At 38.8% G+C, this 14,238-nt stretch overlaps 1 protein-coding gene across 5 annotated transcripts in view; it reads left to right on the top strand.

Moving 5' to 3' along the window:
- The window catches only part of SPIRE1 (spire type actin nucleation factor 1), a 127,984-nt gene that overhangs the window by 98,294 nt on the left and 15,452 nt on the right, over positions 1-14,238 (top strand). For all 5 annotated transcript variants that reach the window (XM_071554858.1, XM_071554855.1, XM_071554857.1 and 2 more), the window contains exons 7-9: positions 44-130; positions 519-648; positions 11,079-11,242. In XM_071554858.1, the coding sequence (XP_071410959.1) occupies positions 44-130; positions 519-648; positions 11,079-11,242 (381 nt within the window). The remainder of the gene's footprint in view (positions 1-43; positions 131-518; positions 649-11,078; positions 11,243-14,238) is intronic.

Here is a 14,238-nt window from a genome sequence, read left to right as displayed (position 1 = left end):
AATGTAAACCACAGCAATATATGTTTCACTTTCTCCTTTCCAGGTCAATGGTGACATCCCACCTCGATTAAAAAAGAGTGCCCATGAAATAATCCTGGATTTCATCCGATCACGACCTCCATTAAATCCTGTATGTAATCCAGTGGGCTTCATTCCTAACAAAAATAGTGGCTTTTTAAAGCATATTTGTTTCCAGCACATATGTAAATATTACATTTTCTGCCATAGGCTTTCAAAATTATTGTCTTCTGTATGTATAGGATGGAATCTCTTAAAAGAACAGTGTGCAATATCTTTCATGTACCAATGAAGAGGTGTTATTACCAGCAGCCCTTTATCTCTGGGAAATAATGATGCACCAGGGAAAAATAAAACCCTCTTTCATATTTGTGTGAGGTTCATAACTGAGCACATGTAAAATTGTACCACAACATTCCACATCTTTTCAAGAAGAAGTGTGAAATCTACTTTCAAGGAAGCACTTTTTAATGTAGGTATGATTATCTTTATGTCCCAAGGCCTCGGCAAGGAAGCTGAAGCCGACCCCACCACGGCCACGCAGCCTCCATGAACGGATCCTGGAGGAGATCAAGGCGGAGAGGAAGCTGCGTCCAGTCTCCCCCGATGAGATCAGGCGTAGCAGGCTGGGTAAGCACATTGCCTGTTTTTACCTGCAGTATCCACAGAAAATTCTTCACATAAGAAGCAGCAATCTGTGCACGTCTGTGCAGATGTCACAGAAGATAAAATTATTCTCAACCCTTTAGAAAAAGAAAGAACCTACAGGCTTTTCTAGGGCTATGCTATCTTTGTGCTAAGTTATATTTTGCAATAAGAAACTGAATGGTTCATCTTGATTCCTGTCAAGTTTTTAATGTAAGTAATAGATAAATGTAATGGTATTGTATTACTTGTTGCACCCGACAGTTGATGTTACATTTTCTCAGAATAGAACAGTTTCTGCTTCTTCCCAGTGCAATATGCCTTGCATATCAGCAAGTCTTCTTTACATGTTGTTTTTCAATTAATTTATTCACTTTGTTTCCTGTTGTTTGCAGCATCAACTTCCTTATTTTAACTTAAAATCTGTTTTTATTTTGTTTGCTGAATCTGTTGCATTTATTGTGTATCCAAATCTTTGCTTCCTTTTCTAAGTTGTGGAACATGTCTTTATAGATCTTTTTAGTGGGAAAGTAATTCAAACTTGCACTGCAAAATGTTTGCTTTCTGCAGTGTGTATTTAGCAACACACTATGAAATGATACAAGTACTGTCCTATGCAGCAATCACCAGTTTGCATTAGTTCAATGGTTCTGATGGCAAAGGCATGACAAATACAGTCCTACATAGTCACTTAGATTGCTTTAAGATAGTGGTATTTATATGTATCAGAAAAACCAAACTAGGTGGATTTTTGAAGAGCAAGTGTGGAATCTTAGGGCTGAGAAGCATGAAATAATCCACGTATATACTCTCTATCGCTGCCTTTTGCAAAATATTTGTGCTTTCCACATGCTCAGAGGCACTGATCCAGATTCAAGTGGATTGTGACAACCCATTGTCTCTGGAGAAAAACAATTTCATCAGTCTTGCTTTGTTGCATTGTTTTTGAAGTGCTTGATGGAGTTTGGGGAATGCTTGGGTACGTTTTTTAAAGCATGATGTTTTGAATATTGTTTTTTTTGGGCCTTCCAGTTTCTGATTTGGATTCATTTTGTGCTTGGCCTATCAATTAGCATTTCTAACAGGCCTTGACATTTTTCCAAATGTAGAAATCTTGTAAAAATGTGTAATGATTTCTTACTTTTCTTTCAAACTTTCAATTTCAGTGTTTTAAATGTGCTCCATCCAGGATCTAATATGTCATCTCAGGGGCAGCAAATTTGATCTAATAAGCCTTTGCAATTTGTAACTGATACAAATGACATCTAACCCAGTTAGTAAGCAGTTTCTAAAATCATTGTTGAATTTTGTACTACTACTGGTTAGGACTTCTGGACTGATTTCAGGGTATGGCCTCCAATAAGGGATACCTGTGTTCCACCAATTCTTCATTTTTTGTTAAAGAACTGAATTTCTGTGTTTTGGAACTGTGGTATTTCCACTTAAGACCAGTGGATTGATTGGTTGGATTAAATGCCATAGTACTGTATGCAAGTTTTTTTCCCAAGTGTATACTTTCTGCTGGCATGAAGAAGAAAAAAGATCAGAGGTCTTTAAGATAATTTTTACTTATCTTGGAATACAAGGTTTTGTTCTTTCTCACATTGAAATGATTGTAATGCCCAGAGTTCCTTTTGGAATAGAATGTGTTTGTGTAGAATTGGAAAAGGAGTAATGCTGGTGACATTCAGTATGGCACAAATAGATCTGCCATATCGTTTAAATGACCACTGAGCGTAGTTCAGTGTAACAAAATATAACGTAATGAGGCTTAAGGATTACAAATCTAAGTAGAAACACCACATGGGACACTTGTGCCATCTGGACAGAAATATTTATTGCTATTAAAAGGAAGGAGGAGAAAAAACCACAAAAGAGTGAAATATTTCTGAACATAAGGTATGGATCACATGTGCCGTGGTTGCTCCTTTTGCTCAGTTTATAGCAGTCAAAAGCACAACCACACCTGACTGTTGGGCTGGGGGGCACTGTACTCCCACAGTTCCTTCTCTGTGGTCTGAGTGCACCTGTGGCATCTGTTTGCCAGCAGCCTCAGGCTTTGTCCCTCTGCTCTGCACAACACATGGTACAGGTAAGATCTATACCCTGAGCTGCCACTGAGAAAAGCCAGCTCTGGCTGGCCACTCAGTCTAAAACTTATTTGGAAATGGTGGTTGAAACTTGGGAGCTGTTCTCACAAAGGGAGAGGTTTGAGTAGAGGAGCTGAAGTGAGCTCTCAAATGACCTCATAGGATCATCAGCATAAAATATTGAGACAAACACAGCTTTGAGTTACATGTCCTTTTAATTAAGAGCATGAATTTGTGACTCAAGCAAGTGGAGCTAATGGAGCTTGCAGAAAACTTTGCTTCATGTAAATGTTAATCAGCCTTCAGTTAGGACTCAGCATTAGGTGATAAACATCCTTATGCTTTAAAATGTATTTGCTTTTATGCTGTTTGGACAGGGATTTAGATACTGTTTCTGTAGCTGTTCTGTAAGTCTGGTGTTGTCTAGTTAATGAACTACAGAAAAAACACTGACTCCCAAATCTGACTCTGAGTCAGCCACCTACAGCATTCAGCACTTTATTCTCATAAGCAAAACTTGTCCCAGTATAACCTTTTTATAAACATCTTTTGCTGCTGTGGTATATGTGGCTGACAGGCCATTGCATACCAACTTACATGTTTATCACCTGTCAAGTAAGACACATAAGCTTTTTAACATTTTTGTGCATTCTTATCATGGGCTTGGCCTGCTTTTCTGGATTAGTGCACTGAAATTTTATTTTGAGTAATATTTTGAGTGTCTCCTGCCTGAATTACGTTGTTTAATTGGAAATATAGATTGGTCTTTCCAGAAATTAAGAACATTTGACCACTTTCTTATCTAGCAATAAAATAGAGGGGCCTGGGAAGAAGAGAAGATGTTTTAAAGGATCTAAGATTTTTTTAAAAGAACAAGAATCAGCACAAATCAGATTTTGTTTGGCCTTTTTTCCCATCCTCTTCAAGGAAACTACTGTTCAAGCTTAGCTTGAATGTCTCTCTTTATTAGTTTAATTATAATCATTGGAGATTATGCTTAAAAATTTAGAAATATCTTTATTTCAGGTCACTGAAACTTGTGTGAAATGTGGCTTTGTGCTTTCAATTTTTTTCAGCTTTTTCTCCTCTTTCTCTTTCCCTTTTCCCTTTTTCTCTTTGGTGGCATTTTATTCGAAAATATTACATTTTTAAGATACTTGCCTCTTGTTTTGATATTTGATTTATTGAATTCCAAAGATCTCATTCTACAACTATACTAATATAGTTATAATTGCTCTGGTTGCAAGTCCAATTTATATTACTGTAGTTCTCAGACTTTGAGCTTTACTACAGTAAAGCAGTAATATGTCTGACACATTTTGGATTTAGACAACAGAATCCAAAATGTCTTAAGTGGAGTTAATCTTTTGTTTTCGCTGTCCCTCTGCTTTTCTAATAGCTGAATCATTTTCTTTTTCATTGTTTTTGTTTCTTTTTTTACAGCAATGCGGCCACTTAGCATGTCTTACAGTTTTGACTTGTCAGGTAAAATGTGCTACACCACCTGATGTGGTTATTGTGCTTACTGTGAAATTTGTTCCATCTGTATGTTGAATTCCCATTTAAGAAAGAAACTTGAAGGGATTCTTCCAAGACATGGTCAGTGAAAATAAAAAATTTAGGTTGGTTGTTAATACCTACATTTCCCTTGCCGCAAAAGGATGCCCAGGTATAGAAAACATCTCCATTTCATCTGAAATAGAGGGCTGGAATTCTGCTTCAATAGATTACGAAAATAAGGTGGCCTAGAGCAATTTCAGACTCTTAAAAGGATTGCAGAATAGTGTCACCTTCAAGTCTGGTTTAGTTATTTGTTAATCTGACCTTTGAACTTGTCTACCTGTCTAGTTTTAATGCAATATACCTATATATACTAATCTAGAAAGAAACTGTCAGTTCTGCTGAGTGTCTCTGCAGTAAAAGCTTTGTGAAGTATGAAACCAAAGGTCACTAAATTAGAGGCTAAACCTTCCTTCTTTACTGGTTAGCAAAATAAATTGGTTAGGTTTGCTGGTAATAACTGCTACAGGGGATTCAATAGCTGATCCTTCATCAGCTATCTAATACCAAATTTCAAGTTTCTTCTTTGTGAGCCATTAGTTAGGACATGGAGTAACTGTATGAACATATTCTACTTCAGAGGCAGCAGTGTCACGTAGAGTTTGTGCCTACTAGCCAGAAAATAAATTCATTCCTTCCTCATTATACACTAACTTTGCAGGCTGCTCAGCCTCAAAGAGTCCATCACTGATGTTGAAAATACTCAACAAGGTTTGTCTGCTGAGGAGAGCTAGTGATCTCATGCTATCTCTTACCTGATTTCCCTTAGGTGACTCCTGAAAAGAGCCTCCAAATAATTCCATGCTCTCTGTACCCCTTCCCCTCTTGCCTTTTAGCTGCATGTAGAAACATCTCATCTGAGACTTTTCAGAGTTCTCATCCTCACTTTGTCCTTGCACCCGTTAGTCTCATCCGGTTGTTTTCACCACAGAAAGGCATAATCTGACTGAAATGCTGACATATTGTAAACTAGAAAGACCATATAGAAGGTTTTTGATAACTATGACATAAAAATTAGCATAGTTATGTAATATGGGAACACAGTTCAGAAGTTCTCTCTCTGTGAATGTGACTCGCTGTTCTGGCTGAGTCAAGATAACAGCTTGCCAATGTGGAGAGGGGAGGAGAGACTCGCTGCTCCCTCTCCTCCCCAACCTCCCCTCCACTCAGGAGAGTCCCCCTCCTCCTTTGTGCAAGTCCTGCTCATTTATTCACAAGATAACCTGTTTAAACCCATGTAACCCAGGAATGAATTCTTCTTCTTCTTTTTTTTTTTTTTACCAGGCTGGTTTGATGCTCTTTTAGTGATTTAAACCTGTTTATTATCTGATCAGATGATCAGAGAGCTGGCTGAGGAGGGCAGATGATGAGCATGGGTGGAAGGAACAGGCTCTCCCCATCAGACAGTGACAAGCTGTTAATCCAGCTCAAGCCTTTTTGTGAAACCTTACACTCATGGTGTGTTGTACAGCTAGTACAGCTGTCTGGTGGGATTAAAATTACATATGTACATGGTATCATGTTTTACTCCACTGAAAGCTGCAGTGTCCCCAGGGCCTCTGATAGTAGCATAAACAGGCAAACTTCAGTTTTTCAAAAAGTGTCACTACTTTCAGATATGCCAAAAGTTTATTCAGTTTCAAGATTTTAAAACTGAAAGTGCCACTGACCAACAAAAGGGAAATGTTCAAGTCTGTCCTTCTATGTGTGTCTGTCTGCTTCTTCTTTTGCCTTTTATTTTTAGGAATTCTGAGACATCCTCAATTGTTTACATCCCAACAATATTTTGTAAAAGCTCCCTTCATAGTCCATTAATTCATCACCATCATGTTTTTATTTCAAAGAAGTAGCTTTAGCAATCTGTCCTGTACTTGGATTTGCTCTTTTCAACTGACCACTGAAGAACTCTTCCTGGTTTCTTCATCCACCTCCCAAATGTGATTGGTTTTGTCTTTTCAATTCATGTGGTTCTCAGCAAGAAGTATCATATAGCGTGACTGAGTGATCTGATAAGTTGTCCTTAGAAGTAAATTCGGAATGATTAAAACATTCTAGTTAGGTAGATGTGAGTCATCAGATGAGCAGTACCAGTGAGTTAGATGGGTTGGGATATTGATAGTAAGCAGATAAGCAGTAATTTTGAATGCTATTGCTTTGTGTGCTTTTACTTTTTTCTTTATTCTGAAGGCAGAGGGGCTCTACTGTGCTTTCATCATTATTTCCACACTCTTGCTTTTTCACTGCTTTCATTGCTCTCTACGTGATGGAATTGCTGTCATGAAAGAAAAACAAAATCTAGCTGAAAAACAGAAGTGTTTCCTACTAAGTGCTAAAGGACGGGTGCAGGGTTATATTATGCATGCTGTCTGCTACGGGGATGGTGCAGACCCGTTCTGAGAACACTTTTGCTGGCACTGAGCCTGTGTGGGTGATAAGTCACAGTGCCCGGCTCCAGGCATCTGCCTGCTGTTCTCCTCTAAAGGAGAGGAGAGGAGCCTGGGACCTCCTTTTACACTGCTGTTTCCTGCTGGTAGAATAGAAGAAGCAAGCGGTAGCCACCTGTAGTGAGTTCTCTGAGAGGTACTCAAATATCAGGGAGGGACCAGGACAGTCATTGCCCTCTTCCTGTAATAGAGAAATAGCTTAAAAGCAGCTTAATTTCAATGCAGTATCAAATGCAAATCAAAAGATCAGTCACTCCCACTTTTAACACTTGGGTTCTTTCCTCAGAGCTGTATGTATGGCTGCTTTGAAGGTGTTATTTCAGACAGTTTGTACATTCAGGGCTGTGCAGGGAGAGAAGGAAAAGAAAACTGAAGCATTTAAACCCAAATGTCATGGAGATTATTACTTTTAGATCATCTCTGCCTCAGACCAGCGTGAGGAAGGATTCCACCAGGTCCTGGTAAACTCTTAATTTAGATAACACAATAATACTTGTGATGCAACAGCAGCAAAAGGTTGGCAGTTTGTTACACTGATTTATTAGCTCTCAGGTTTGACTTCAGTGTCTTAAGTCCACTGAAAGGAACAGCACATCTCTGTTATCTTTATTCATTATATAAGAATTGCCAATATATCATCAGACTAACTAGCAAAAAGTTATTATATTAATTCACCAAATCCATTTGAGCCTTCTTTTAAACTCTGTGTAAAAAATTATAAACTTGAGGAGTATATTTGCTATATAGAGCAAAATTCATGTTTTTGTTGTCACTCTTTGCCAAGGAGAGCTGGTTAGGAGGCAGACAGCATATGCTTACATGACTGCTGTGGTTTGCATGCAGTTTGTGGTCTGCTTAATTCCTTGTTTCCCAAGAGGTGTAATCTTATGCGTAAATAAAGGGGCATTTCAGATTATCCCAGGGTGGGGTTTTTTTGTCTCCCTCTTCTTAAGGCTAGTCAAGGAGGCCCAACAAAATGATCAAGTAATCAAATCATGACCTTGTCTTCTTTCATTTACCTCTTGCAATGATAGCTTTGAGAAAAACTCAAACCCAACACATTCATCCAATTTGCAGGTACTGTTCATTGTACTTGCTACCTGAAAACATGAAGAAATTACACTCTCCCAGTGTGTCTGACTGTCTAATAAAATCTTAACCCCAGGCTATTGCACACACAAGCCTTTTTTTAATATCATTGGAATCGTCTTCAAAACATCTATGAAACTAGAGATTGTGAACTACTATCAGCTTAAGAAAAAATAAATTTAGGGGTTTGTTTCAAAGAATTGTCCATTGATTTCTTCAGCCACATTCATTTTTATAAGCATTTGTTGTTTCTGACTTGTTTATCTTGATTAATTTTATCTTGTTTATGATGATGTACAATAATTTGCCACCTGGTAATGTTTCTGTTGCCTGAGTACATCACTAAAATAGCTTGAACAGAGTAATCATTTTTTGTCTGTGTCTGCTAACAAATTCTGGTTTTAATTTTGGAATAAGTTATTCTTGAAATCTGTTTTGTTGAAACTAAGATTTTATTATATTTTTCCTAAATTATGATAATCCATTTATTAATAAGTATCTGGTACTGTAAGTGCAAGAATGATAAAATGAACTTGATTGACCAAATGGATTTGATAGATTTGATGGTTTCTAATTTTGCTTTATTTTTTGATTATTCTTTAGTGCTTGCAAGTTGTAAAAACTTGCTGGGTTTGATTTTTTTTTAAGTAAAGAATGGTGATAAATTATATTTCCTACTGAAGAGCCCTTGAAAACAAGTAATGTGTTGGATTGTCTTTTTGAGGCAACTAAAACTTCTCTTGTGTTTCAAGAAAATTCAAACCAACATATGAGCAACTCAGCAATGTGTGTGAATAATTCATACATGTGTGACTTTCAATTACAACTGGTTTAGGCTTCACAGATAGTGATTGGCTACATCAGTTACCTTCAAAATGGACCAGAAATTTCTGTTTCTGGGGCTTAGAAGAAATTGGGCCTAATTCTTAGGTAAAAAAACCCACACCCAAAACAAACTAAAAAAAAAGAAAAAGAAGGATTTATGATGTGAAAATACATTCCATCACCTGCCATAGTGCTGAGGGATGTCTGGTGGATGTTCCTCCCTCTTTCCCTGCTCCAGGCCTATTGTGTATTTTATTTTTTTTTTTGGCAGGAGGGCTACGCTTTGGCCTTCCCATTTATTGTCCCAGTGAGTCTGACAGGCCACTCTTCACCCACCCTCCCAAGAGGCAGGGGAGTCCCCACCCGGGAGGTTTAGGGGAGAAGGGTCACCACCTTTGGCTGTTGTGTGGTGGTGCTGGGGCTGCTTCCTTGGGCAGTCTGTTCAAGAACTACCCTGTGCAATCCGAAGGGTATTTGCTTGCTCATTTAGGAAACTGGAGCTTCTTCAATCAACTGCATGCCAGCTAATTATGAGCTCTCAAGAAGTGGCATTGGCAGCAGGGAGGGGAGGCAGTTTAGGCTGTGTTTTCCTGCTGTCCCTTTCTGGGATTGCGTTGAGTGGCTCTTAGAGCAAGAATGCATTTGATGTGGAGGGCACCCATGCTGTACTCACCGAAATCTAGGAGGAAAAAAAACCCCATGACCTGTAAGCCATAGGGGTGGTCAGGACACACATTAGCAAAGCCTTTGAAGATAGGAACTAAGAGTTACAGAGTCTTAAGTCTTTGATTGCAGCTCTTTGTAGGGAGGACCTGAAGGCAGTAATGACACTGTAGTACACAGATTCATAGGCTTGGAATGTCACCATGACTTTAATAGCCCAAATAATGGCCTTTTCTTATACTCCCAGTTGAAGGTATGATTTACAGAGGAACTATAATATATCCCATGTCCTTTCTAGCTCACTTTCCAGCATTTAACAATAACCTGAATAATTCTTTAACATATGTATTGATTTAAGTTAGTCCTTTTGTTATTCTGTTTCAGGAGCTGCTCTGGTGAGAATGTTGTAAAACAGACCTGCTACTGTGGCTGAGCTTTGTCTAGACTGTAGTTTTAATTTACCTAGTGCAAGGATGGCTTTATCAATGCAAATGTTGTTGTAGCAGCAGTGACTCTGTTTATACCAGGGTTATTATGTGAGTAACTGCAAATGATGTGTGAGTACTTACATTGTTGGTACTCTGAATATCTGGATGATATCATTTCTCTGTCATAGTCCTCCCAGTAACCTAAGATACAAGACACTTGACCTTCTGTGCCTCCTTCCACCACGTATAAAAATGGGAATAACTCATCATTACCCTACCCTTATAATACCTGGAGGTACTTTGTTATTATGAGACTAGGGAAGGAGTCCTATAATTACATGAGTAGAAGAACACATTTGTAGAAAGACCAGATGCTTAGGCATACATGTAAATGGGAGATTACAGCTGCTCTTCCTTGTCCCTCCAACATAATTTTCTTCAGATTGGACTACTGCACTTTGTACTTTTACAGGGATAAAACTGATTTATCAGACCAAACTCTAAGCTCTCCTAAAATATCAAAGCCTGGGTCATTATCTTAATGTCTGAGCTAAGCTAGGCTAAGCACAGCAGACCCAAAGCTTACATTATCTTAGATACATCTTCATTGCATGCTGGCAGGAATCCCAAGTAATTTACTCAGTGGCGTTACATCCTTATAAAACTCATGTGGATGAAAATAAAGCTGGAGCCTCCTGTTTCTGCTGTTACATGAAGGTCTGACATCACAGACATACTTTTAATACAAATGGCTGTGCAAGCTTAAGAGTTGTGCATATGTTTGATGAATGCTCATTATTTACCTCATTTTCATTCCTTTTCTGTACACTGCAGAATAAAGTGGAATTCTGTCCTCACAGGAAAAACAGGGTTTACTCCATGCTAAACCTCCTAATTTCTGTGTGGTGTTGTCATCAGAGTCACTGGAAACCCACTTGCACAGATAGGGTTGTGCATTCTTCTGGTTCTTGTTATATAGTTAATTATAGGCTATACATTGAAGGAAGACTATTTTCGGATTTAACACAGGCAATTTTTTTAAAGTTGATTGGTGTTCCTCTGAGGGTGGGTTTTAGTATTATGCTGTTATTCACTGCTGCTTTTTCCACTGCTCTCATTCTTTCATACTGCTGCTGTATCACAAGCCATTGCCTGTAGTTCTCCAAGCTGTGTACTGCTGAAAGTAGAATAACTGCACACATATAACTATCACATTATTTTTCTTTTCTTTTTGTGTGTATTGCCTTGACAGTAAGATTTGAGAAGGCAAAATACAAATTAGGTCCAAACACCAGTTCTTCTGTTTCTTTTGCTAGATGTGCCAACACCAGAGGCTGGAAGAAAAGTAGTGGATGCCTCTGTGGTGAATGGTGGCCTGGCAGCACAAGGAAAGCAGAATGGGGCCACACAAATGACAGTACAACGCAAGAGACTCCTTAAAGCTCCCACGTTGGCTGAACTTGACAGCTCAGATTCAGAGGTAAAAAATCAGGACACAACTTGCTTCTCGATTTGTCAGAATTGATTCTTATTTCTTAGTTTGTTGAACTGATCAGATGAGAAGTGACTTCCCAGGTTATAATCTGAATTTTCCATGACTGCTTTGTCAGCTCACAGAACTTCAAAAATATTAGAGGAGAATATTCTTTTAAGATGCTAAATGCTAATTTTGGGCTTAAACCTGTATTTACTTACTTTCCTAAATGCCTGGTGTCTGTCCAGAGTGTGTATGTAGCAATTATGCTTTTAGGAATTCAGGGAAATGTGTTGCACCCTCCTGGCACCCATATAGGAGCTGTCACTAAAGGACTCAGATGTAAGGCCAGCCTCACCCTACAGGCTGTTAAATAAAGAGCATCAGCTGTGCCAGAGGGGTTGCAGTTTGATGCAAATGTCAGTGAATTTTGCTATATAATATTGGGAACTAACACCCTAAAAATGTTTCACAGACAGGGACAAGCAAATACCACTCAGGTGGAGAAATGATTTTTAATCCGTCCTCTCTCAAACAGAGGATTAAAGATTTAAAAAAGCATTAAAGGAGAAAACCTTAAAGAGCTTTCTAGCTTCAAAGCTGCATTATATATGACCCTCAGGAAGTACCAACATTACATCCTCAAGAATGAGGTTTGTCTTCTGGACCAAGTAATATTAATTGAGTTTGGACCTTTCTGAAAGTTACGCTGTCTGGAAAGCTCATGCAGACAGGGTTTATTCACACAGGATAATTTTAGCCTGGGGAAAGCAGTCTTCCTTGACTCTTTTTCTCTCTTGTAAATGGGGAAGGAGGAGTTTCCTGACAGGGTGGTTACAAAGGCATCTAAGCTGAAAGATAGGAGACTGGGAAGAAATATGCGTGGGGAGAAATCTATCTCTTTGCATACTTTCTTGATCTGTGAAAGGTTGGCCTTCTTTGTATTAGGGGTTATCGTGTGGGTGACTTGTGTGGGTGCATAATTTGATGCATCTGTTCTGAAAGCAGAAGAGATTTGCATTCTGAAATCACTCATCAGGCTTTAAAATTACAATAGAGGCTACATGAGGTTTTGATGACATGAATGAAGTTGGGCAGGATGCAGGAATATTAAGACCTGTCAATGAGAGTTGGATCTTGAACTTAACAGCCTGTAGCTCTGTGCATCCTGAAACTAATGCAGCGTGATGTTTCACACAGAAAATTGAAAAGTCAGTAAAAGAAAATTATGTAAAGAGAAATGTGAAATAATTCTTGTAGGAGGGAAAAATATGATGCCTGAATGTGAGTACTGATTAGGGAATGCCATGCAGGCAAGCAAAGTGGTATGGAATAAGCTCTGGAACATACAGCAAAAGATAAATTGAAAATAAATCAGCTGTCACAGAGAACACGTGCTGTACTGGTTTGAGTCAACAGAAGTAACTGGTAAAGCAGTTGAGATGCTAAAGATGCTGAAGCAGAATACTGTTTGGGGCTGAGTAACAATGCTAAAATAGTGAAAATAAACTGAAGGAAGTCAGGATGACTTTTTCAAGATGGGGAAGGGGGTGGCACATAGTGAAGATCGCTCTGTCAAAATGTCTTATTTCTTTCCTGAGTTTTATTTTGTGTGTAACACATGAAGAATGTGTGTGTTGTTCTATTTGTCTATAAATGACTCGGCGACCTCTTTCACTGCAGTTAGAATTGGGCTTATCCTATTTAGAGCTACTCACTGGGAGGGAAATTATGACTATGCCCCAAATTACAGGCTGGAAATACCTCCACTGCCAAGCTGTGGACCTGCAAGTGAGCTATGTTATAGACACGTTTTCTTCCTCCAGAATCTCCTTTGTTCTTTCAGCTGTGTTGTGATGCAGGCTATGTCCCAACATGCAGTGTAGCCAGGCAGAGGTGAAAGGGAAGGTCTCATACAGCCCCATGCCCATTTACTGGCAAGGATGAATATTGTATGAATCATTCCTTCCTTCTGTTGTGCTTTTTCTGCATTGCCCAGTTTCTAAGGGACAGGGAGCAAGAATTGCTAGTTTCCTTTGTTTGGCTAGGAGAAGTAGCAATCTAATAGAGATTTATAAATACATATATAAAAATTGTATCCTCCTAATGAAGCTGAATCTATCTTGTCAAAAATCATGTCTGTAACAGATGGTTTAGGGTGATGCCTTTAAAGTTGTAGCTTTCTCAGTACCTGTAGAATTCTAATTGTTTAGCACTCTGTGGAGAAGTGCACAGTTCTGGATGTTGGGTTGATCCAACCTCAAATGTAAAATGTCAGCTAATCTATGGTAACAGTCAACAGTTCCTGTATAGATGTGGAGAAATTCATACAATGACTCATCAGTACTTCCTGCACAAGATTTCATTCTCAAAAAACCTTTCTATGTTTGAGAAATTATAGGGCCACAATAGCATTTTCAGTGCTCGTGTTAGTGCACAGAAGTAAGTTGAAATGACAAACCAAGAATACCTGGGAACTTGTAGAGGCCTCTGTCCTGTGATGCATGGTGCTCATTGAGGTGATCCTGCCAGCTTTTCTGTCTGACTGGCTCTGACCAAAGAAGGCAGTCTTTCAGCCAGTGGAGGTTTTTCTGCTTGCAATTCAAGTAACTAAGGAAATCTGTGAGAGGGAGGTTCAGCCACCTACTGGATTTTAGAGCAGGTCACATGCTTGATCTGTAAATCTTGACAACTTATACAATTTAAGTCTCCTTGGTTAAGAACATTCCCATAAGAGCTAAAGCTCATTCATGCTTGGTCCTTCAGTGCTGTTTCTTTGGGAGGCTCCTGGGATGATTTGTACTGATAGTGACTGAAGACAGCTTTTTTAGGTGAAAGCAAAGGTGTTAATAGTTTGGGTGGCTTAGTGCTTTAGATGGTTGAAAGGTGTTAGGCAAAACCCATTTCATTTTCCTTCATCTTGTAGGATTTGCTCTTGGGTGTTGTGAAGAAACATGGTTGTGTAGTGAATGAGATTTCTTTTCAATGCAGAAGAAAGGAGA

Source organism: Pithys albifrons, chromosome 4 (genome assembly GCF_047495875.1).
Source record: "Pithys albifrons albifrons isolate INPA30051 chromosome 4, PitAlb_v1, whole genome shotgun sequence".
In the NCBI taxonomy this organism is placed as follows: Eukaryota; Metazoa; Chordata; class Aves; order Passeriformes; family Thamnophilidae; genus Pithys; species Pithys albifrons.
This window is presented reverse-complemented; position numbering and strand designations above follow the sequence as displayed.